A 26,441-nucleotide genomic window follows, 5' to 3' on the forward strand; every position below is an offset into this window, starting at 1 on the left:
GAACAGTAGTGATATTGGCAGTGTATATTTTCAAGCTAAAACTCCTGTCTGTTTCAATCATAATTAATTGCCACTTTTTAATATATTTAATTTGCTAAAAGCGATTTGCATTAGACCACATTTTGCTGTTAAGAAAACAGCAGCAGATTTGGGCAGCAGTGGCTTGTCTGTCTTCTAATTTTTAAAAAGTTAAAACCCTCTGTGAGTGGATTTGGAACACACTGAATGTATACATGCTATTGAGTGTAAAATGCAAGATGAAGTCAACCACTTAGCAAGGGAAGTTTCTTTATAGCCCGTTTTAGAAGCCTTCAACAGGAGCTGGGCAATGACTTGAAGAGAAAGCCTCTGCGTTTTTTGTGACTTTGGCAAATCCTAACATCTCTCTATGCCTCGAGTATTCCTACAACAGCAACATTGGAGGCTCAAGAACCTTGTGATGAAAGCTCAGGCGTCCATCCAGGCAATTATATTTACACACATACACAACCACGTTAGGAACCATATTTCAAGAACTTGCAAGACCCCTGGAAACCCATTTGTGGGTGCCCCAGGGTCCCCTGATGTAGACTTCCATCTTCATTAACATGAAAAGCAACATCAACTTTGCTTTTCTCCCAGGATGAGGAGGAAGTACAGTGGATGTGAAAATGCATTTTTCCCAGGTCATATAGGGAAAAAGAACCTCAATTGGCAGGAGCAGTTACAAGATTGTTATGTAATAAATAAGCCCAGATAATTTTCCCAGAAGAAGACCTAGCTAAAATGAGCCAATGTACCTTCTTTTTCTGCCAGAATATTTCTACCTAAACCATCAAGTGAAAATTCATGCTGGGTTGTCCAAGTCAGAGCCTGTACCAGTAATTGGATTGACTCACGTCAGTGCAGGACCCCATAACCATGAAGCCCAGGTCCCTCCTGCTGTCTGGTGAACTCCCTGCAGTACTTCTCAGAGTCATGTTTGAAACACTGACAATAAAAGACAGAGACATACAAAGGAAAGAAATTACAGTGAGTGTCAGCTCGGAGACCACACATGTAAATCCTTGAGTCGATAAAAATTACCTTGGCAGGATTTGCACTGCGTTGAGATGGCTCTTGTTTCCAGGTCAAAAAAAAATCATGATCAAATAGCGTTTTCATATGGTTGCACCTAGTATTATAACAACTCAAGCAATAATGATGTAAATAGTGAGAAAGCGTTCCAAGTTGTTATTTCTTGTCCCTGGTTTTCAAAACAGGGAAAGAAATCATGGCAAGAATGTGGTTCTGTCGGGGATTTAGGAGAAGTCGCAGGACAGGGATCAATCAGCCTTACCCACTTCGCTCCCAGCGTTGCCATCACCAGGGAGAACTGTGCAAAATAAGAGCCTTGTGATAATAGATATGCTTCTATTTCCAACATTTGATTTGCCTGCCTTACTACCCACTTCACCAAGGGGGAAAGTGACCAGAGCCATTTTGGAAACATCTCTCAACAAAAATTCAGACCAAATAAGTTTCAGTTTATCCACAGTTGAACACAATGTTAAGTTAAACAAAACTTCCTTTCTACAAGCACTCTACTGAATTGGAAGTTTACTCTCGTTTCTTTTAAACTTATTTGATTGCAAATGTATAATCATTTCCTGCAAATGTGTAATCATTCCATGGCATGCACATCCTCTTCTCTGCTGAGAGCAAAATAGAACCTGACAAAAATAAGAAGAACACAGCATGTTTGATCCTTTGTGAAATCACCACCATGAATTACCGCATGCTAAAAACGTTTGTTCCACCCAAGTCGATAGAGTGGGACGTGTGTGTGTGTGTGTGTGTGTGTTTTAATTCTCCTTCAGCCTTTATTGATACTTTAAACGTCAGGAAAAATTAAGGATATTTGATTACTATAATTACTTCTTTGCTTACTTAAAAGGTTTAATCTACTCCTTTGGCATATGCAGTTCAGATCGCATGCTTTCTAAAAAAAAATAATCTTAATATAGACTAATTTTAATCTTCTAATCCCACCTGACACAGAGGCAGACCTGGGTGGGTGGAATGTTTTTGTGTGGGGTTGCCATGGATACAAAGCTGGGTGATGTATTTGACAAGCTGGTGATGTGAAACTTAAGGTACTAGAGATTTGTTTTTCCTTGTTCTTAAGATTGAAAAGCAAAGTGTCAATGAGTGTGCCTGTGCAGTGCATCACGGTGTAACTAACCTTCTCTTCTCTCATTCTGGTGCTCCCCTCCTCTCTCTGCACCCCATCCCCGACCCCGGGCCGGCCGCAGGATGACGAGGAGGGCATATGGGCATAGCCGGGCCTGTAAACCAAAGTTCCAGTTTTGTTTTGAGGGGTGAGAAACCATCTTTTATATCATTTTTTTTCTAAAACAAAAACAATGCATTCTAGTGTTGTGTGCGTGTTCAGTGGTGCTCGCTGATGTTTGTGACCGTGCCATGTGTCTGCTGCCGTGTTCTGTGAGTGCAGAATGCCCTCGTGCCCTGACCATTCCCAAGAGCTTCCTCCATCTACCCTCACTTCCCTGCCTCCTCCACCCCCCCAACCACATGACTGCTCTGCCTTGTTGGGGCTGGTTAACACGATGAGAATGTCTCTGTGTTATTGAAGATATTAACTGTGCCCTTTCTGGGATTTATACACTCTTCTTAAGACGTGGCTGTGGACTCAGACCTTGTCACAGTTTTCCAGTCATAGTTTTCAGCTTGCTGTTGCCACATCTGCCAGTGTTGGGTGACTTTCATGTCCTTCTGGTTGTGTCCACAGTTTTGGCAAGGAACAAGGAAAATAAAACTGTGTATTCATGAAGCTGTCATTTCTCAGAAGCCCATTAAATGGATGATGATATCTCCTCTATGGCATTTTGGAAGAAAACACTAGGCTCCAGGCATAGTGATGGTGAATGGGTAACGAACTATTTAAATGAACAAGGAGAGAAATATCATTACCAGCAGGTCTCATTGGTAGCCTCATATCTGTTGCCTTACCAAAAATTGAGCTTCTGTGAAACTTTGTGTTATAAATTACGTACATTGCATTGCATTTTCCAGGACTTTGAAAACGTGATTTTTAGCTACTAAAAGTCTGTCCTTTACTTCCATCTTCATTATAATTGAATAGTGGGGCACATAATTACCATGTGGTTATAAACGAACCATTGAGGTCTAGCAACTTGTGCTGCTGGGAAATGCCCTATCCTGTGTGCCACAGACCGGCTAACACCAGGATGCAAGCTCCCTGGATTGAACATACATATGGTTACACAGAATATAACCATGCGCTTTGTGACATTGCTTGTGGCATTTTACTGGGAACAAGGAATGTGGTAGATTGCATATGCCATGGTGGTTAGACAGTGTTCAACATACAATTCTTTTTTCCGTGGCTCAAATCTGAAAAGTCACAGTACTAGAGAATCAATAGAGTTGGGACAGTTTAGCATGTGCGTCCTTACCCGCCCCCCCCCAAGTCTTGCCTTCCTGTGTAATATGATAGAGTGCATCAGACAAACCTTAACCAAGAATCATGTGTTTAGCCCATAGGCGACAGTTTGTAGCTCAACCCATCATACTTCCAGTTAATCCTCTCGGTACCTGTGTGGAAAGCACACAGGGGGCCAGTTTTCAAATAGATCGTCTTTGTAGAGTGAAGATATATAATGCCTGCTGGGTCTGCTTGCTGCCAGTATAACCTGCTTCATGTTTATATTAGAATATCATGTCTCTTTTTCTTTGCATGGGTAAAGGAACAAGAACCAATGCTGTCTACTGCAAAGTGACTCCAAAGGTGGATCAGTCAGTGTAAGGAGGTGGGGAAACCTGAGACACTATCTATTAACTGATATCCAAAGGAAGAAAAGGGAAAGTGTAAATTAAAGGAAGAAGCCATTTATCACAAACATGTAGGAGTGGGCATGTGGCCTAGTGGATGACACCCGTGACAGTGCTTTGTCCAACATCAGAGTACCTGGGTTCAAGTCTTAGTCTTAGCTCGAGTCCCGCTTATTGGGAACACAGACCCTGGAAGAAGTGTTCCTTGGACCCATGTGGAAGAACTGGGTTGAGTTGTTGGCTGCAGCCTTCAGCTCCGCCAGTCGTTATGGGCCTTTGAGGGAGCGCACTCATAGCTTGGAGCTGACTGTCTGCTGACTCACGCACTCTCGCTTGCTCTCTCCCTCCGTCCTCTCTCCTCTTTTCACTCCCCTCCGTTCTTTCTATCTCTAGCCCTCTGCCACTCAAGGAAATAATTTTAAAAAAATAATAAAAAATAATCGATGTGACTTCTACCCAAAACAGGAATGGGTTGGCAAAGGGTTGCTTTGAGTTTGAGAGTTACCTGGAGAAGTGCAGTTTCTGCTCTGGCTTCTCCTTCCCAGCAGCTTCTTGCGCCATCATCACTGTGTTAGGCCTGCATTTGTGTCTCCTCCTAAATAATAAAGATTTTTATTGCTCTTTCACAAGACATCCATTGTGCCATTCTCTGAGCTATGAGCATCGTTGTCATCTTTAGCAGGAAATTGGCTCTATTACCCGTAGAAAATCTTGCCTTGCTCAAGGCAAATGCAGTCAGCTGACATCCAGCCCTATATCCCCTTTATTTCCTTATAAATTTCCCCCAAGTACCATGCACCCCAGAAAACAAAAGTCTTCAGAAAATTAGTCAATGCATAATCCAACTTTAATATGATGTAATAAATTTTATAGGCTTCTGAGGAAAACTACTTATCTTTCTTTATGACTCCTTTAAACAAGTTTGCTCAGATAGCCTCAGGCTTTTAAAACCATATCTTTAAGGATTTTAGTAATGAGATTCTGAGGGAACCTTCCATTTCAAAACAGCCACTACACGTTTTGAATCACATTACAATCTGTGAGACCTAAGGAGACATTCAATTTATAACTGAAGATGCATAATAGTAGTGCGTTAAAAATTAACTGTTTTCAACGTTTTGACTTATGGCACTTATAAAAGGAGCATTACAAGATGTTATTTTACTAGGCATTAGTAATATGCTCATAACAGCATCCGAAGGTCCTGACTTGACTCCGCAGTTTTGATACTGAGCTATATCGTAATTTAGGAATAATCACCCTAAACTTGATAACAAATTGGAGTTCGTATAACACCTCCAACAACTCCTCCCTCTTCTGCTGCTTCCAGATGCTTGCTGCCTGGCTTGATTGATTTGTATCTCTGTGATCACACACGGGTGGTATTTTTCTGAGCAAGGTAGACTGTAGGAAAATGTGCTTTCCCAACAGTTTTGACAGCCCTTAAAGCTAGCCAACGTCCACCATCCAAACCTCACCCTCAGGCCTGGGTTTCTCGGAGGTGAACTGTGGAATCCACTCTTTGTGGAAAACTCTGCTGTTTTGTTCTCTTGGGATCCTTGAAGTTTTCAAGTAAAGGGGCTAACATATTACCCAGTGCTGCTAGAATTCTCTCTTGCTTGAACTTGTCTCTGCTTCCCCTTCCTGCTTGACTCATCCACAACCCAATTTCCTTCAACCACAGATTCCCCAGCGGCTTGTCTTCTCTTCCTCCTGGAGTCTCCATAGGATCATGTGTGCAGCAGCTTGTCGCCATCCTGGGCATCTCTGTAGCTGTATATTGGACCCTTGTCTTTCCTTTCCCCCACACTCAATTTTCATTGTGAAAATGTGTTTGTGAAGCCCTGATGATGATTTGTATCTTGTTTTACGTTATATAGCAAAAGCACCTGCTGAAGTCTCTCTCATTCCTTGGGGAAGATCTGCTTGATGAGGCAATTGTTTGTATCAGCAGATAATTCATTTCTATCAGACGAAGGTGTTTTCCTGCCTCAGCCAGGAGCTGTTCTTCTGCCCCCCACCCCCGCCCCCCAAAACAACTCCCAGGCTCTTAGAACCTTCCTTCACCTACCTATTCACGCATCTTTTGGGGCAGGTCTCATACTTTCCTTGTTTTGTTTGTTTGTTTGTTTGTTTTTGCAGGCAGTCAGTGAGATAGGGCAGTAGCAACTACATCAAGACACCTCATGAGATTTAATGTCACATCTGCCTTGACATTTGAATGTGTGAGTTCTGACTGTGAATTCGTGTGATTATATAAACCTAGAACATAAGAGCATTTTTTTTTAATTTCCTAAACTGCTAGAAGAGGATATGCCTTTTTGATGAGAAACATATGCAAATTTTTAGGACTCACTTTATAAAATTACAGATGTGGCATTAGCAAGTTTGGGCACACAGCTGTGATACTAGGGATGGATGGTGTTGGAAATGAAGAAACACCAGCATGTGCAGAGTGAGCATAAGCCTGAATTCCAGAACATTTAGGCATGAGGTGGGGGATTTGTTACCCATAGAAGCAGTGTTGGAAGAGCCAAAGGAATTCCCTGGCTGGCTTCTTCCCAGGAAGAACAAGGAAGGAGAGGTTTTACTGGGGTTGAGAACTTTCTATCTCCTTTGCCCTCTCCTAGCAGACTGGGTCTGAAAACCAGGCCTGTGCTTGTGCTGGAGTAAGAGGAATCTGGTAGCTGGCAAAGAAATCTTAGAAGGAGACTTGGACTCAATGCAGTGTGGAGGTTTTGGTGCCAAGTGGAAGCTATTTTTTTTAAACATCGTATATAGCAAAGACTATTAGCAGTTTGATTCAACATAGATTGTGAGTAATTGAGGATCTGCTACATCTTCTTCTTGTGCCGTTGACTGCTCATCACTCACTTGTTTGTTCACTAGTCACTCCTTGAGCCATTCTTTCATCAGGCGGTTAAGTTCTTGGTTAGATGGTGGGAGAACAATGGGGAGTAAGATAGACATGGTTTCTATCCTGTAAATCTTACCATCTAGTTGAGGGAAACAGAATATAAATAAACATGAATAGAAACCTCATATATTTAGATCAGCGCCTTGAAGGAAGCCAGAAAGATGTTTTGAGATTAACAAGAGGAACCTCCCTGAGAAAGGATGTTCAGTGAGCCTTTCTCTGAGGAAGTATACTTGAAGCCCAAGTCTTTGAAGGGGGAGAGACAGGCAGAAAAAGGACCATAGCAGGGACGTTTTATGAGCTGAGGGAGGCTAGACGACTGTTACTTCGGATAGAGTACATGAGGTTGAGAAATATGGGATAGGGCTAAGTTTTTGTGAGGCCTTCTGAGCCACAATGGAGTTTAAACGACAACTAAGGAACATGCACAGACTGCAAAACCATACACAGGGACGTGATATGACCTGATGTGATTTAGCTTGTGGAACAGCTCTGGTTTCTGTGTAGAAGGGGAAATGCCATCACAGGAGGAACAGAAGGAGAGGCCGTTCCACCCTGTGGGAGAGAACTGGTGGTGCTGACCCAGGGCAGCAGTAGTAGACTTACGGACAGGTGGCTCAGCTGGAGGTGAGACCAAGAAGGGAAGCCAGTAGGTTGTAGTTGGGGAGGTAAGATGAAGGATGAGATTGCAAAGACCTCTGGATTTCAGCCTTGGGTGCCAAAGCTACAACAGAGAGGGTGGGGGCTGAAGAGGACTCCAGAGTTCTCTCCTCCCCAGATGTCCAGTAGGGCCGGCCAAGGGAAAGGCAGACTTTGACCCATGCTCCTTCCCGTTTGCCAAGAGATCATCAAGGGAGTCGTTGGCCTCTTGTTGCAGCACTGTGTAGGCTGACAAGTTGAAAGTTTGACTAAAGACTAACATCAAGAGTATGTGTCTTTTCTGACTCAAAAGGGAAGCCAACTTGAACAGCAAAGATGGGAAAGAGGCATCAGTACTCCGTGAATTGGAGGAGATGTGGGTGGGGGTATTCTGCAGAGAAACCCAGCCCTCACCAGGAGGTAGGGGGCTGCAAAGGACCTGGAGAGAGAAGAGAGGAACAGGTTTCACCTGTAAATCCCTGAGGCTTCCAGGCATCAAGCTCTCTGTCCTTTCAGATGTGGCTTTTCATGATGCTTGGTTTCCCATCTTGAACTAACTTCTGCATGCATCCTTTTCTGCATAAGAAGCATTCAGTAATCTGTTTTCAGGAGGTTGGGTGAGACATCAGAAGAAGCAGCTGTAAGGTGGTTCAGAACCACTTTGAAAGGAAGAAAGATGTGTTTGCTTTGTCTCTGTTCTCTGCCTTTTCTCTTCTGCTTCTACGGGGAATAACTGGATATTGATGTCTTCTGTGTAGGCTTTTCAGGACTTCAGTTGGGTGTTTTACCTACAGTTCTTGCTTTCATTGGGAGTTATTTCTTCATGTAAGTACTAGAGCTGAAGCAGGGAGCAGAATACATTCCCTACTTTCAGAACACAGGTTCTGAAGCTGGTATCCATGACCCCTAGAGGGGCTACCAATCCCCCGACAGTGCAAGCAGACACAACAAGTCCCTGCAGATATGTGCACAGCCCTCTCTGTCCAGGATCCAGAACAGATTTTCGAAGGGGCAAGTGACTCCAAAGAAGCACTCATCTCTCGGAACTCTGGTGAATTGACCAGTGGTGTGGTCTCCAGATTCTGGTGGTCTCCTTTGGATCTTAAATCCAGCACTTCTTGGCCAGATGACCTTGGGAAAGTGGTTCATACTCCCAGACTCTCCATTACACACACACACACACACACACATACACACAGTTGTCATAAACATCAGGTGTGATGAGCCATGTTGTCGCAGCTTCGGGGTTTGACAGAACATAGGCTTTCTGCCCACTGGGAAGAAAAATGGGCAGTTGACCCTGTGGGGCTGGTGACTTTGGGAGGTGAGGAAAAAGGCAGAAGAAAGGAAAAATCACAGGAAAATGTATCTCTATGACCACAGCCAGACCCCAAGCCAGCTGTATGTTTTCTTTCAGGCCTCATGGTTCTTATACCTGAAAATCACATACTCTGGTATCTTGATTTGGGGAGTAAGAACACCTGGGGATCCCAAAGGATGGTCTGATTGCTGGAGTAGGTGACTTAGTCCCTGTCTGTTGCAGAGGACTGCTATCAGCTGGAAGAAAAAAAAACCTAATGAGAAATATGAAACTCCAGCAAGTATTTAACCATTAGTTGTGAAGTGATAAATTGTGTAAGAAGAAAGGACTAGAAGTCTCGGCTCACCTCTTTCTGCTGTCAAGTGTGGTGGACTTCAGGGATGAGATAGAAGCTTTTAAGCATTCTGAAGTGCAGGCGATCAGTTCATGTGGGTTTCCTGGCGCTCATGAGGGATACCTGGCAAAGCAGTGTCTGTTGGCTTGAACACAACCACACTCTCAGAACCTGAAATCTGGCTGAGAACCCATAAACAAACAGTGGTGATAGATGACCATGGGCCAGAGGCGGGAGGCAGCTAGCGGAGTGTTGTTGCATGACATTACATACTTGCTGTGCCAGGGCTGGTGCGAAGGGAGTTCGGCCCTCCCGCCCCCTTGTCATTTGCTCCAGAGGGCGGTGCTGGTCTGTTCTTGTTTAACCACTTTATTAATGATCTGTAAAGGAGGAGGAAGAGCATGTGAATGAGAGTCACAGATGACACCGTTTTGGGGGGTGTTGGAGATGCCGGCGAAGTCAGAGAGATCACACAACTGGCCTGAAGAAGGTTAGGAACATGCAGGGAATAGAACACATCTTGGATAAGTCCAGATACTCACATCTGGCACAAATTAATCTGTAACTCAGCTATCAATGGGTGGGAAGGATAGGAAAAACAAAATACTAGAAGATAAATATAATATACTGAGCAGACTTTGGAAACGTCAACCTGAAATTCTGCCATGGATTGGAAGAGGAGAAAGGTACATTCAGTGTTTTCTGGATGTTGACAAGTGGCACAGACACATGTTGCCTTGTGTCACGGTCCTGCCACGTAGTATGTCATAGACCTGGAACATTACAATGACATCTGTACTCTTTCTCTGAAGATCCCTCACAGTACCAGAATGATGGAAATGGCTTTGAACAAGCACAGCCACTGCGTGAGGACAGAGCATCATTTAATATTGGGCATTGATCCAGAACATAAGAGCCAGCCTTGGAATGGAAGGCTAGAATGACATTTTTAGGGAAAGCATAAGGGATTTTTGTTGACATGAATCAATGTGGACTTGAGAAGGCTCATTCTTCTTATGGTGAGAGTAGTAAACTGGGAATAGATATTCTCAGAGGTCTGCAATGGGGAGCCATCCAACTAGTTGACAATATTATGCCCCAAGCCAGAATCTTATAGTTGGTTTGAGGAAAGAAACCTCAGCCCCATCTCTTTAGAACCATCTCTACAACACCAACATGTAGAAAACCCAGACAACATCTCTCAAACCGAAAGATTCGTTGATGATCCGCCCCGGGCATTTTGATCAGAATGGCTGTCTTCCTTTCTGCCATGGAGCATCTGTCTGTTAGCTGCCATTAACCACTCAAAGAGGTCCCTTCACTCTGTCCTGAGGCCATGGTCCCTGCAGGACAATTGCTGGCCCATCTGGTCACTCCCAAATATTCCTACAAAGCAGATACTGCACTTCCCATTATGCCTTTCCTGTGAACATGCTTCTTGGAGACTTGGGTAATTGAAAATGTAGTTCTCTGCAGCTTTATTTTCCAGAAAATATAAGGCGAATGCTAAGAATAACAGTACACATCAACAGACAGCTTCTACTATGCCAGTTCCTCGTCTCAACTGTTCATGGGCAAGGTCTTCAATAGTGCGAGGTCTGGGTGTCAGGTCTCAGTCATTCAAAACAGATCCTGCTCTGTGAACACTGGGCAGTGCTTGCCTTGCTGCTCACAGTCCTGGGCCCATGGTGATAAAATTCACTGGAATGACAAATTCGCCTAGGGGGATGCCCTGCCGTTGCTTTCAGACTTTGTGAATTTTCCCACAGCTGGAGGACTGCCTCACCCCTCTGTGACCCCCAGCGGATTGGACTCCTCTTGTTCGGTCTATGTTGGTGGCTGCAAGATGGGGGAAATGATGGATTCTTCCTGTCCCCAAGTGCTTGGTTTGGGTCTTAATCACTGTGCACAGTATATAGGAAGCATATTTGGAGAATGTAGGAGAAAGGTTGTTATCATGTCTTTCTGAGAAATCATGTCTCAAGTGAATTTGTTAGACCCAGAACTAAAAGAAAAAGTCTCATATGTGGCTAAACACTCCCCCCAACATGTACAACATAAAACTCTGAAATGAGGGGCTGGTGCTGTGACATGCCAGTTAAGTCATCACCTATGACATTGGTATCTCATTTGGATGCCCATTCAAATCCCAAGTGCTCCATGTCCAGCTCAGTCCCTGCTGATAATGGACCTGGGAGAGCAACAGAAGGTGGCCCAAGTAATTGGGGCCCTGTGCCCACATGAGAGACCTGAACGCTCCAGGCTTCTGCCTGGCCCAACCGCATATATTGTAGCCATTTGGAGAGTAACCCAGTTAATGGGAGAACTCTCTGTCTCTCTGCCCCTCCTACATTCTCTGTTATTCTACCTTTCTAGTAAATAAAAGATATTTTCTTAAGTTTTTTTTTTTTTTTAATGGCTGATTTACAAAGAGAATGAGAGACAGAGAAAAAAACCTTGTATCTACTGGTTCACTCCCCAAATGGCCATAACAGCCAGGTCTGAGCTGATCCAAAGCCAAGAGCCAGGAGCTTCTTCCAGATCTCCCACACAAGTACATGGGCCCAAGATTTTGGGCCATCCTCTACTGAAAACTGTAGAGATAGCTTTTACTGGGAACCTCAGCTTCCTGCAGTCACTGTTTGGGTTCTCCCAGTTATCACTTTTATGTTTGTTGTGAAAAACCTAGACAGTTTAATGAGGAATGTAGCAAACATTCTTTTTTTTCCCCCTTAAATTCCTTCTTCAGAGAAAATGCCATTTGCAATCTTTTAGTGTGTATCCTACCGTCTTTTTTCCTATACAAATGCATTCTGGTTAACTTACCCTAGATGGAGCCCCCAAGTCCTGTTTTGGCATAATCTTGGGAAGCTCCCAGGCTCTGAAACTTCACAGGTCAAATTCAAATACTGGTTTCACTACCCTTACCTGCTGGCTTAAGCTCTTCAAGGTAGCTAAGGCTGTTATTGTGGTTGTGTCATGTGCTCAGTGTCACATGATTCTCCGTACAGATACTGGCATCTGTCATTTTGCTATCTGCTAAGCATCATGAAGGCTGGGGTCCATTGGAGCCTGGGATGGTGGAGTGGTGAGAGAGGGGGAGGGATGAGGAGGGTTGTTCTGTCTGATTGGCTGGCTCCTGGTAATGATGGGGGAAAGACTTGTTTCTTCTCCACTCAGGTGTCAGGAAGGATGCCTGTGGCATGATCTATTATCCTTTCAACACACCTTGTTCTCTGTTGTAATACATTAACTAACAGGTGTACAAATCCTTCTACCAAAAGAAAAATACTCAGTGATGAAAAAGGAAGTCCCCTCGCTGCCCTGTGGGTTTGTGTGAAGATTGGAGTCATGGGCTCTGGGTACTGTTGTTTTGGGTTGCTTCTGTTTGGTTTTGTGGTTTGGTTTGGTTTCTTTTGAGGGGAGGGGCGGAGGGGGACTTATGTGCCCAGGCACCAAGCCACTGGCTTGGAAGCACGATGAAGTCATGTTCTGGAAAATCCTAGCTGCTTGTCATTGTCTAGAAGCAGGTGGCACATCAGGAAACTGTAGACCAGCAAGTGTGCCTCTCAGAGAGAGGCCCACCGTTGGCCCCTAAACAGCAGTTCCTCCAGCCAAGGTACAACATCACCATCAGCCACAGAAAGCAGCAGACCTTCCCTCTTGCAGAATGTGCAAAGGAGAAAGGGAGAATGAGGAAGTGCTGCAGAACCAAGCAACAGTCTTTGTCCCTTCTTAGACAACAGGCTTGGGACTCAGTGCAATCCGATCTGTCAGATAAGGAGGTGACTGTGTGTGAGGGTGCAAGCTGAGACACGCCAGATGAATTGTCTCAATGTGATTATTTTTAAAAATTATGAATGCACTAACAGGTTGATGGAGGCCAGACTCTTGAGTCCTTTCCACGCTTCCAGGGTGAGTGTGAGTACTCAGTTCAAGCTCAGGTTTCCCACCCACGAAAGCCTGCTGGGATTGAGAGTGTCTATGGCAAGCTTCTCACCTGGGGCAGGTGTTGGGGAGAAGAGGGATGGAGTCTCTTCTGTCTTAAAGTTGGGAGAACTGTCCCACTTTGACCTCACATAGCTCCCTTGTTGGTTTAGAGAAAGTGTCCCATGTCCCCAATTCTCTTCTGATCTCCCATGAAATCGGCTCTACAGATATGTTAGACAGATAGCATCATGCCCGTTTAAGGGAGTAAGAAAATGGGGCTCGAACTGTTGAGGTTTGTCCAGGGCTATAGAGAAATGACATGGGAGAGCTAGGGTGTGAATTTCCATCATCTGACTCTTGGTCAACCACTCCTTCCACTTGTAATAGTAATTCCCTAAGGACATTCCTCAACTAACAGATAGTGGTGGATATTAAGAGATACTGATTTTTTTCTTTTTAAATAATCATAAGGGGGATTGTGTTTCAATAAGTTTGAGAAAAACTAGACAGAGCAGAATTCAGTAGACTTCCCTTCACATCTTCTCAGAGCTTTTCTTAGATTGACATCCTTGGTCGGGATGTCACGTTCAAAGAAAAAGAATGAAATTTGAATTCCCTATGATTTTCATGTGCCACAAAATACTTACCTTTTGATTTTTTTTCTCCCTGTTAGAAGGTAAAAACCCATTTGTAGCTTGTAGCCCTTACAAGCATCTATGGTGAGGCTGAACCTCACCCCGTGAGTTAGCGTTTGCCACTTCCTCCTACGTGCCTTCACACTGAGCATCCTGCTGCATTGTTACAGCTTCCCATGGGGCAGGCAGTACTGTGATCCTGTTTCCAGAGAAGGCAGAGGACGGATTCCTCACCCAGTCACACTGCTCTGGAACCTCAGAGCTGGGATTTGAACCCAAGTGCGTCCACGTCTGGAGCTGCTTGCTTGCCTGTACTGATTCGTACATTGTTCTCTGGGAGAACCCTGTCACATCCCTGCTTTTGCCTCAGAGTCCCACCTCCCACCCTCCAAGCCAGGCACCTCTCAAGAGAAAAGGGAGATGGGTCCAGAATCAGGAAGACACCCACAACAGTACTCTTTCTCTTCCCCCGGTCCTCCTCTCAATCTTCCTCCACCAAATATTTCTCTACTTCCTCCTCGTGCCTTCTTTCATCACCTCTTCCTGGTATTATCCCTGTCCTTTTCATGGATAACATGTCCTGATACGTGAAAGAGTGTTCAGGATAGGGTGGAAACCCTTCCGTTTGGACCTGCCCCTTAACAGCCTATGGTCTAATCTATCTGAACCTCAGTTATCTCATCTGGAAAATAGGAGAAATAGCTTTTTTTTTTCCTTCCTCCTGGAGTTCTTGTGACAAGCAGATAGAATAATAATATGAAATACTAGGCCAGTACTGGCCCTTAACAAGGATTCAGCAGATCCTCGTGGCTATCACTTCATTTTTTTTCCCACTGCCACCTCCTCTGATAACCTCTTCTGATAACCTCCTCTGTGTTAATAACCCCTCACAATCTTACAATGTCAGCTTCTACAATTGTTTATCAGTATCTATTAAATGATATGTATATCGGAAGGCTTCCTCCTTCCCTGTCTCCTGGCTCAGGGTGAACATTGACCACCAGTCTACCCAGTGGACCACACAACCCCAAAGGAGCCAGTCTCCCTGGGGATCTCCATGCTTTATACCAACCGCCCCCTTCCTGGAATGAGCAGGAGGTTCCCACAATCTGGGCAGCAACAACAACAACAATGACAAAAATGCAGGCCTGTGACTCCAAAAGCCCTCCATATGCAGTCCCAATACATTAGCACGGTTAGTAGCCTGGTTGCAATGAGGTACAGCAAGACATGGAAAGCTTTTTAGCTATTAAAAGCATCAACATCAGCCCTTAAAGTCAAGAGAACGTTGGACAGAGATTGTCACCTGCAAAATTACAAAGAAAATGAGAAAATTTCCTTCTTTCTAGATGTTTGTACTCTGTGGGGCTAGGCTAATCCAGAATAGACACAGGTGTTTTGGTTTTTGTTTTTTGTTTTTAAGCATCATGCAGGGCTACATCTTCACAGTCTGTAGAACAGCATGTACGCACTTGCAGGCTTTGGTGTATTCTTAAAGAGGCTTCAAGGAATTGTGCAAGCAGGATATGTTCCAGGAGATTACGGGTCCTTTTGTGTTTCATGTTTCATGGCTGCCAACAGCTGGCATCTTTCAGAAATCACTTGAAAAGTGGGCAGAGCTCCTTGTACAAAAGTCTGAGTTAAGGACACTGTGTGTGTAACTCTTAATCGTGTTGGGAAATTTTAGGATGAAAAATGTAATTATCTCTGAAATGCCAGCAATCAAGGCCAGAGGAATGTCCCTCTTCGGAAAGTTCTTTGTTGATGGGATTAAAAACTAAGCCCCTGTGCTGCTGCCTACAAATTATTCAGACTATTTGAAAAGAAATGAAAGATGACACTGGGGGGGGGGGGAGTCACATGCCATGCTGGGTAGCACTCAAGTGATACTCACCTTTCGCAATTAGTTCAACAGTTGCTTATTGAGAATCTTCTATGTGCAGTTCCACAGAAGCTAGGCAGACAAGACCGTGTTCTCCTGGAATACCTTTGCCAAAGTAAGGTGCTTTCTTAATTATTTGTCAGCATAAGATGCTGGAGATCAGACAATTCCAAGCCCTCTGCAACTGAGCACAGAGCAACTTCATGTTGCACAATCTCTAGTACCATCAATAGTGAAGCCTAGCGAAGGCAATTTGATTGGCTGCTTAGATAGGTGTGGTGCATCCTGAACACCAGGAATGGAGGTGGAGAGGGTTAATACAACAAGAAAGCTGAAGGGAAGCCAGGGAAGTGATACAATCACATTGGTTTGTGGGTTGTGGTCTGGTAACAGACCCCTGTGCACTGTTGAGAGCCTTACAGCTGTTCATTCCACATCTTGACAATGAGTTTACTTTTCAAGGTGAACAACTATTACAGGGGCCCCCCTTCATTGACAAGTACTCTAGCTAGTCGTCTTACAACCAGAGCACATAAAGCTTACGTTGCCCCATTTCACAGACACAGGATTCAGCATGCCTCTGCCAACCAGGCAGGAACCCAGCTCTGCCAATCACCATCATATTCCAAGCTCGCTCTTCAGTGATGTGTGGCCAGCCCCTACCCGAGCGATCAGCAGGGGTGTTCTGAAAACCCAGTTGCTGACACCACGCTTCCAAATCTCTCCCCAGATAGATGATGTTTCAAGAGCTTGTGAGTCAGTTGAATCATAGGAAAGCAAATAATACGTTATAAAACATATAATATAGTATATATCTTAACACAAATTGTGTATATCTTTAAAACATTGTATGTGATGCCCAGCTAACCCACAAAAGCCTCTGGTCGCTGCAGTGTAGAGGCTTGGGGCAATAATGGGGCATAATAACTCGAGTGCCATAAGACAAACAATAACATTGATTGAAAAGATAATAAGGCATTAGTTGATCTTGGTCCCACATGCTTCAAGAGAAGTAATCTTGTTTAACAACAACAAGGGAAGGCAGTGCCCATCTATGAGACTGTCCTGAGATTCAAATCCATTAAATCGTGATCTGGCGCGTTGTAAAAGCAGTGTCAATGTCCGTCCCGTAGATGAATAGAGACCTCTGAATCTTTTCCAAAGGGAATTGTGATGCCTTTGAAAGCTTTTCGAAAGGGACTGACTAAAGGATTTGCTCTGCTTAATTTTGCATTTAAAGCAGGCATTTCCTTCTTGCAATTGCACCTTGCTTTTTTGTGTACACGGTCAGTGCCTTATGTCAGCCATTCATGCTTCTAAGAAGGCTTGGTGCAGCGAAAATTGCCCATGAACAGCCAGCAAGCAGCAGTAGCTGCTGGGCCACATCATCACACTTGACTCCCCAGCCCTTGCTCAGTGCCGTGCTGTGTACGAACTCCGTTTCCCCACTCCCTAACACCTAAACAAACCCAAGTGGCAGCTACTCTGATGAGACCCACTCTGAAGATAAGACAACCGGACAGTAAAGAGTTTAGGAAATTGTCTCAGGATGCAGACAGTGTGCAAGGGAAGTGGAGTTTGTAGGTGAGCATTTTGCACCAGGAGGGCACCCTCTACTGTGATTCCCTCTGCCTTAGTGCTTGGACTGGGTACTTGTTTGTCTTGCCTCCTGTCTGCCTCAAGCTATTTAGCAGCATCCCAATGGTCTCTGCCTATTAGATGTGGCAATATCCATGCCCTCTATTTCAAGACATCCACACACTGAATCTAGAGATTGTTCAAAATCCCCTCGGGACAGTCACCCTGGTTGGGAACCGTGCCTTTGTACTGTATACTCAAAAGCATCCCTGGACTTAAGAACATCCACAGTTTGAGCCCCAGAGCACACTGACCTCACAGCATCACAGCTGAGGGGCCTCCTTCATTATTGAGGGGAAGCAGAGTTTCCTTATAGAAGAAGGGAAGGGAAATGAGACTGGATCAAACATCGCTGTAGACATTAGGATATGGAAAAAAGGAACACCATTCAGGGCGAGCCTGGCAGGCGGAGGTGCAGGAGGTACCCAGAGAGGGATGCTGGTCTGGGAGAGGACACGTGCTTGTCATAAGGAATCCAGCAAATCGGGGCTCTCTGGGCTCCTGCTGGAGTCCATAGAGTGGGTGCAAATCTTGGCTCCATCACTAATACACTCTGTGACTTGAGCTGGTTATTTACATGCCTCTAGTTTCCCCTCTACAAAATACAGCCAGTGCTAGTTTCTACATCAGGGTGGTGCTCTGAACCCCCAAATGCACCGCCTGTTTACCAAAGGGCCTTCACAGATGCTTACACATTGTTTGGTCACTGCTTTGAGACTGTGAAGTTCAGTAGTTAGAGAATAGGATCTGAACTCAGACTGCCCAAGTGTCACTCCAGCTCAACCATGGTCCTATCTATGGGATCTTAGCTGAGCTGTTTAACCTCCAGGATTGCCAGCGTCTTCACTCCTGGTCCCTACCTCATAGAGGTGATGCATGAGCCCTCTTCCCAGTGCCTGATACACACTTCTCAATGTTACCATCAAGATGATGCTTCCTGCCTCAGAGTTTCCTAAGACTGATCCAGCAGAGCCCCACAGATGTTAGCAGGCCTAGATGTGGGTGTAGGTGTGGGTTAGTATAGATGAGCTTCCAAAGCAGTGAAGGAGTGAGCCTATCCCTTGCCCTGATCCATCATCAGGTACTTTGCTGGCTAGGTTTGGCACCTGCTTGCCTTGTAGATGCATCTGCTGAGCTGGCCTTCATCATCACTTGACCTTCTGTTGTGTGTTCCTACTTCCTGTTTGTAGAAGGACACAATGTGTCTGCTTGGATTAGGGTTCCTCTGACCTCATCTTAACCAACTACACTGGCAACACCCTGCTCTTTCCTAGTTCCTCTGCATTCTGGAGGGGAGCTTTTGCAGGGAGACGGTTCAACCCGTGTCAGTCTCCTAGGAATCTTTGCAAGGTTTCTTCAAGCTCAGAAATTCCATGAAGGACTGTCGAGTTCTGATTATTAGGAGACAACCAGATAGTGACAATCCCCGGGCAGTGGAAAGAGCACTGTTTGAGGAGTTTGGGAAAGTGGCGTGCAAGGGAAGTGTCTTGATGTTTCGACTATCAGAACAATATTGTTCCATCAGTGTTCACCTTATTGTCATATGTGGTAAAAGACCACCTTCTACAGCTGTACTCCATCAAGTTATCCTGCAGGTGGGAGGAGAATGTGGCTGCATAGACACCTTGAAACTTGTGAGGCACTTTCTAGGTGTGTCGTTGTCCCCATCCTGCATAAGGAATACAGCAAAATGCCAGCTCACACCTAAGGACTTGGCATCGTTAACAGGGACCTCGTTTCTCCATCACTACTCACCTCTCCCCATCGAGCACCGACCTGCTGCTGAAGTTTTCAAAGGCTCCCTGTGTTGCGAGAATTGAACAAACTTGATCTTCCAGGTTTAACTTAAATATTGTTTCCATTTTGAAGCCTGTCATGTGGGTGTACCACAAAGAGCGTTTGGTTTTCCCCCACCTCCTGAAGCCCTGGGCCGTGGTATGTAGGCAGTAACAGAATACTAGAAAGAGAGAGCTTGAAATAGATCCCCAGCCCTCGGCCTGTGCAAAGACAAAGCAGGATGTAAGTAAAACCATTACTTCTCCCTCCTGATCAAAGGCAAGATGGGAGCCCCGCCCCTCCTCCCCACCACCCAGCAAGCAATTAACACAGCCTGGCGTCTCCTCTGTGGCGATGCAGATTGGCCGCCCAGGGCCAGCTCTGGCTCCTCAGCAGTGGGGGTGTCCCAGGTGCCCAGGTTAAAAAAAAATGTGCACATTTGCAAGCAAAAACACAGTGCAAAACCCTCCCATGGAAGAATCCCATCCACCAAACTTGCCAATAGATTTCTTCTTTTACTTAGTTTCTTACCTTCGTGGCACGGGGTTATCTGAATATGCCAGCAGAACCCTAGAATTGGAAAAAAAAATCTCAGGAGTTAAATAAATGTAAGTAGATTTTTATAGCCACCCATAATCTTGTTGAAGGCAGATTCGGATTCTGCAGGTCTGGGTGGAGTCTGAGGTCATGCCTTTGTACCCAGCTCCCAGGTAGGGTTGCCAGATTTCCAAAGAGAAGAAGAGACATGGCTGCACACCCAGTGGCATGCGAATTTCCTATATTTGATCTGGCAACCCTACTCCTAGGCCTTTTGGTGTGTAGACCACACTTTGAGTGGCAAGGATGTACATCATAAAAACATAAAAGTCTGATGAAAACATGAGGCTGTGTTCGTGGAGGAGCATCTGGTACAATTTAGAAACAAGCTTGCGGTTTACAGGATAGTTGCACTGCAAAATGTTAACTCGGCTATGGGCGGAAACAAAGCACCAGCGGCAGAGAGCGCATCCATCTTTAGAATACACCACGCATTCCTGGGCTTAGCAAGAGTCCTGGGGGCCAGTGTCATCCTCATGTTTGCTTTATGTATGTATTTACTTAGCCACTTGCTGGCTATGACTAAGTCCAAAGTGAAGTAAGGACTTTAAAAGTAAAGAAGGTTTATAAAGAGCTAAAACATAATGCAATGTGTTATGCTAAAGGCTTTGAGGGTGGCATTTTACGAAGGGTGCCTTTCCAACCTCCCTTTCCAAACAAAGCGGCCGCCATGAGCCTCCGAATGTCCAGCCCCTGACAGGTGCTTGGGGCGGGGGGGCAGCTAGACCTCGATTTGCACTGACATTTGACATGCAAACCCCCAAGGCTCTGCTCCTTTTGAAGCTAAAGAATCCATTGCAGTGCCTTTGAGAATCCCAGGCCACCAAAGCAGCCACTTAGAGATGGCTGGAAGGTTAGCACCGCAATGGAACCTAGCCAGCATTTATCCCTGTTGAATTCCACAGGCCGCAGGAGCAGCACTGCAGAGAGCCGGTCCCTCCTCGGGAGGCCTTTTCTCTTTTCCTGGCTACCCTGGCATAGGAACTGTAATAAGGGCTTTATCCCAAGGGGGGGCCGCACTGGCATAGGACCAGCCTTTTAGAAAATCTGGTCCTTCTGGAGTTTCTTTGTTTTGGTGTTTTGAAGTACGGCAAATTGCCTGCATTGCAGTTCTTTCTTGCCTGTATTCCATCACAGAAACCATGCCCACTCTTCCCATTCATGGCTTGAGACTGGGCTGAATGTTGTATATCTGCCCACCATGATTGTTGCAGCTTTGATTTAATTAATCAAAGGCAGGCCCGATACTTTTCCACATGGAGCAGTGTTGTGCATTTCATTCTTAAAGTATTGTCGAATACTTCTGCGTGTATTGCCTGTGGAAGGCCAGAAACCAGAGCACAAACAGCCCTCTCTTCTCCAGCAGGACTTCCTGGGACTTGGCTCCACTACAGCAGTGCACCAGCATGGGGTTTTCAGCTGAAATACTCCCAACTGACTTATTCTAGCTCCATGGCAGCCTTTTAATTCCTAAAACATTGTCACACACCATCAGCATCTTTCGAGTCCTATTTGTCAAAATCCTGCATGCTACCAACCCTTTGTGATATATCCAACGTATTATTTTTTCACCCATTGTTTTTTTAGTCTGCAGTTAATCTATGGTTGTAAGACTAAGCTGTGCCGAGGGAACTGGCTTAAAGCCTAAATGTCTTTTTCACTACGTCCTCTGACTCCACCCTTCTCCCCAGAAGTGTGATCCCTCATTTAATGGAGACACGCCTTTGCATATTTGTACCAAGAGGATCATAAGATACTAATTCTTCTGCAATTTGCATTTTTTCATCTAACAATATGTCTTAGTAAAGTTTCCACTTTAGTACTTACAGATCCACCTCACTATTTTCTGATAGTCTCAGAAGTGTTCTGTAGCATTGCCCTGCTGAAGGGTTTGCTTAATATTTACAGTGGATGGATATTAAGCCATTTGGTCATTTGTTGTTGTTGTGTTGTTTTGCTGTGACAAGACTGCAAGTAAATAGTCTGTATATATCACTGGGCATATATGCAAGTATTTCTATAAAATAAGCCTAGAATCTTAATGTTTTGCAGGAACTGGATCTGGTAAGCTGATGAGAATGGGCTCAGTTGCCAACTGGCTGGTTTATTCTGACCTCCAGTGTTGAGTTTCCTAGCTTTGGCTGTCCTGTTTGAATTAACTCAGAATTACCCCAAGGGTCCTCCATACCCAAACCCTACTGGCTGACATTGTGAGATCTGGAGTTCTGGAGTCCAGTTTCATAGCTTAAAACCTTCAATTTACAATATGTAAATGCATTTAATGGTACAGACTTTATTGAGCAGAAAGTGAAAAGGAGAAATAAAACAGGGAATTTTCCCCAATGAAAGGAGTGAAAATTCACATTGAACAAAGTCTGAGTCCCCCAGGAAAGGAATGGATCCATTCTTTTAGAAAAGAACTTTTTCATGCTTTTTTCCCCGTCTAAGCCAACTCCACAGGTAGCCAAAACTAAATGCTGAATGAGTGTGCTGTGTTGACACGGGTTTTGTTTTATATTTTCAAAAAATGCAAATAACAAGGTATGGTAAGCTATATTGCAAAGAAGTCAACGCCAAATTCCCATCATGTGTCTTGTCGATAACATGCTAATCCAGGCATTTGGCTGAAGGAACTTTGCAAATGAAATTAAGATCCCTATTCAGCCAATCATAAAAATAGGAAGAATATCCCAGATTATTCAGGTTAGACTCAGAGTGCCAACAGTACCCTTGAAAATGAAGAGTCAGGTGCGAGGAGAGAGAAGGCAGGAGAAAAGGTCAGAGAGATCCCACAGGAAGGAAAGGCTTTGAAGATGAGGGTAAGGCCCACCAACCAGAAAATGTGATGCCTCTGGAAGCTGAGATGACTCCTAGGCAACAATGACAGTCCTACAGCCAGATGAAACGGAATTCCACAAATGACCAGAGTGAGCTCAAAAGTAGATCAATACCCTGAGCCCCAGCAAAGAGTGCATCTCTGCTGATACCTTGGTCTGGGGCTTGTGAAACCCAAAGGGTAAACTGAGTAATGTTGCCTTGGGTTTCTGCTGAACAAAACTGTAAGATGATAAGTGTTTTTTGTGAATATATACATATATACATATACATACACACTATTTATTTGAAAGGTAGAGTTACAGGGAGAGACAAGGCGAAAGAACTTCCATCCACTGTTTCACTCTCTGAATGGCTACAACGGTTAGGCCTGGACCTGGCTGAAGCCAGGAGCCTGGAACTCCGAGTTTCCCATGTGGGTGGCAGGGGCCCAAGTGCTTCGGTCATTATCAACTGTTTTTTTCCAGGCACATCAGCGGGGAGCTGGATTAGAGACCAGAAATTGAGTCTTGATCCAACACTCCCATATGGGATGTCAGCATTGCAAGCTGCAATGCCAGCCCTGCTAAATTGCACCACCATTGCCACCCCTAATTAAATCTGAGGCTACCGTATTTCCATTCTCAAAATTGCAGATACATAAACTTTTGCTGAATAGTCACAGCCAAGAATCCTTTTCATCACATAAAGCCCCTTGACCTTGTTTTAATGTCCTTGGAATACTACACCAGCAGATGCTAAACAGGGAGGAAAAAACGTTGAACATTGGACGGTGGAAGAAATAAGAGACTCAGCAACCCCTTCCCAGGCTCTCCAAGCCAAAGCACAGTGCACACTCATATTTCCCTTCAAATCCTCGGAGGGCCCCTGGCTGTTGATTGTGTCAAAGATTGTACCCTGTTCCCTGCACTAGACACTCAGTTCCAGAGGTGAAAGTTGTGATGGAGACGCTTTTATATCTGGGACATAGATGCCAGGAGCCAAAAGGAATATAAGAGCAACAAATGCCAGGGAAAGCTGACATTTTATCCAGGGGTATGGGTGGATGTTGGTGTGCTGATGTAGTCCCATTTGTCTGCAACCGCAACACTGCATCCTCAACTTCAAGTCAGCCAATGGAAAGCCTGAATGTGTATCACATGCTTTCTTGCATCACATGTACCACTAGTTAGCAAATATGAGCTAAGCTTCTGTAAATAACCAGCATTTACATGGAAGGACACTGAGATAAACAAGCAATGGCAGGGTAGAATAAGATGTGCTCTGATAGAGAAGGCACTAGATGCTGTGAGAATATGTGGGAGAAATGTCCAGGACCACGTTCAGAAGCCAGAAACAGTGGCCCCTGGTCTGAAGCCTGCAGGAAAAGCAGGAGGTGGCCTAACCCAGAGAAGAAGGAATGTCCCAACCCCAGGGAATGTCCTGAGGAAAGTCTAATCTGGAAGTGTACATCCGTCTGTGGATACATCTCAAGTAGAGAAGGCCTGGAGGCAAAATGGCAAAGGCTGAATGAAGAAAAAGAGATGAGTAGGCCCTGGAGTTGAGAGAACTGAACTGTGTTCTTAGGCCGCTTGGAAACCTTGCAAAGAGAAGGCCAAGTGCTGACAGCAAGAGGAGTAGGTGCTTTCACAACATCCCTCTGGTGGAGGAGTCAAGAATTGATGAAAGGGAATGAGTACAGACAGGGAGACCAGAGCCAGCCTAGAGAAGCAATGGCTTGTGTGAAGGGAGGATGGCATTTGGATCAGAGAAAGACGGCTGGATTCCAGAGGTGTCTGGGAAGGAGACTGCTGGGGAATGGCTGTAGGGTGGTTGGAGAAGGAATCCAGGATGACAGCCAGGCCCCCAACTTGGCCACATTGTCATCCGAATATCAATGTGGACTAACAGGCCAAGTTGTGGTCAACAGAGGCAGGGTGGGATTATGGTTTGTGAAAAGCTGGGGGAGTAGGGAATCAGCCAAGGAGAGAATTTTCCTTCTGCTGCATCAGGCCACCCAAAGCATCACTGTGCATGGGCACCCTCTTGGTTGTTTTGAATGTGCTGATAGAAGAACAAAAGCTTTGAAGAAAACAAAGCCCAGCCCCTTCACAAATCAGGAAATGATGTGCAGCTTCAAACGCTGGCTTGCTTTCCCATGGAGAAGGATGTCTGGACTGTTGCAGGCGGCAGGTGCAGGTTACTCTGGGGGAGCCTGGGGAAGGGTCAGTGCAGCTGTAACCTGTCCACCCCATATTCTCTGAGGTGTGGTGACATTTTGACAGGTGTTCTGACTGTTGGTCTTGACATGTCACATCAAGGCTGCCAGTCAGCTGGAGCCTGTGGGGCTCGGGCTTGGTAGCACTTGCTTGGTCAGACACCTGTGGTTATTGTGAGCCTTTGGCTAAGCCTGCCTCATTGCAGGCTGACAGGTCAGGGCTGCTCGGATCCACTTACAGGGTAATGATCCTGCACTCCCCTTCTTGTTACTATGGCTTTGCTGCAGAGGGAGGGAGATTTTTCATAAGCAACTGTACAAATGAAACCCAGTGTCTGGCAGACGCACGCAAAGATCTATTGCTTTGATACATCCACTATCTCCCTCATTCACTCTCAGACTTTCTTTGGGGATTTTTTTCAGCTTCTCAATTTCTATGGCAGTTACCCTTTGCCAAGCACTGTGTCAGCTATGAACACACAACTCAAGTCAGCCAATCACAATTTGCTTTTCCCCATACTTGAGTATGAGCCCTGGAGCCATAGTGATAGGTTTGTAAACTTTTAAAGATTTATTTATTTTTATTACAAAATAAGATAAACAGAGAGGAGAAGAGACAGAGAGGAAGATCTTCCGTCCAATGATTCACTCCCCAACTGAGCACAATGGCTGGTGCTGTGCCGATCCGAAGCCAGGAGCCAGGAACTTCTTCCAGGTCTCCCACACGGGTACAGGGTCCCAAAGCTTTGGGCCATCCTCGACTGCCTTCCCAGGCCACAAGCAGGGAGCTGGATGGGAAGTGGAACTGCCAGGATTAGAACCGGCGCCCTTATGGGATCCCAGCACGTTTAAGGCGGGGACTTTAGCTGCTAGGGCACGCTGCCGGGCCCCAGAGTGATAGGTTCGTGACTGAGTTAGACCAGTGAGTCCTATTTCTGAAGCTTTGGGTTAGGACTGTTTGGGAAAAGAAGCATTCATTCTGTAATATTGGGAGCCGCAAGGTTGAGGTTTCAGGTACCATCAGTCACAGAGGAGAGACTGAGAATGAAATAAAAAAAGTTATGAGTGATAACAAGAAAGACAGGTGGAGCCCTGGGAATGTCATTAGAGACTCCAAATTCAGCTGTGCCCAAAGCCATCCTAGTCATGGATGATTTGCTTACCAGAGAAAATAAATGCCTTTTAGAATCCAGATGATTAGAAATTGCATTTATTATTGAGTTCTGGTTCAAGTCATTTTAGTAATGTTCATTGAGATCTGTGTAGGACCATAGACCATTCCAGCAAATCTTTGAACTAGAGATAATTATCAGGACAGATGTTCGGCCTAAGAGTGAAGCCGCTGGTCAGGACATCTGCATCCCACATTAGAGTGCCTTTGGAGCAATACCTGACTCTAGCTTGTGATTCTGGCTTCCTGCTAATAGAGTCTACGGAAGACCCCTAAGACAGCAATGATGGTTCAAGTAACTGGGTACTTGCTACATACTTGAGAGAACCTGGATTGATTTCCTGGATCCTGGTTTCAACTCTAGCTCAGCTCTGGATGTTGTGGCCATTTGAAGAGTAAACCAGTGGATAGGAGCTCGCTCTCTCTCAAATAAATAATAATTAGGACATAATTATTTGCATTGTACAGAGATAGAAACCCATACCTGGAAGATTAAGAAATGCCCGGTGTAGTAACAGTGAGTGGTAATGGTGAGACAGGAACTGTGGTTCACATTTTCTCATATCTCTACTTCTTTCTTGGATGGCCACCCTCTGGTAAGGGAGAAATCAAAGCAACACACTGGTTATAGCAGGGTAGATGAGGTTTCTGCCTTCCACTGCAAGGAATGCTAAGGATTCCCTTAGCATTCTCCATGAAATAGAAAGAAACAATGATGTACCCTAATGAAAGCTA

At 45.0% G+C, this 26,441-nt stretch overlaps 1 protein-coding gene across 11 annotated transcripts in view; it reads left to right on the forward strand.

Annotated features, from left to right (window-relative positions):
* Nucleotides 1-26,441, forward strand: part of ERC2 (ELKS/RAB6-interacting/CAST family member 2) — an 899,314-nt gene that overhangs the window by 725,153 nt on the left and 147,720 nt on the right. For 3 of the 11 annotated variants that reach the window (XR_009247350.1, XR_009247351.1, XM_058678730.1), the window contains one exon: nt 2,274-2,339. The exons of the other annotated variants lie outside the window; for them this stretch is intronic. Coding sequence is in view for 1 of the 3 variants with exons in the window: in XM_058678730.1 (XP_058534713.1) it covers nt 2,274-2,300 (27 nt within the window). In the remaining 2 variants the exon portion in view is untranslated. The remainder of the gene's footprint in view (nt 1-2,273; nt 2,340-26,441) is intronic. 11 annotated transcript variants of the gene reach the window in all.

The sequence above is a fragment of the Ochotona princeps genome, chromosome 21 (assembly GCF_030435755.1).
Source record: "Ochotona princeps isolate mOchPri1 chromosome 21, mOchPri1.hap1, whole genome shotgun sequence".
Classification (NCBI taxonomy): domain Eukaryota; kingdom Metazoa; phylum Chordata; class Mammalia; order Lagomorpha; family Ochotonidae; genus Ochotona; species Ochotona princeps.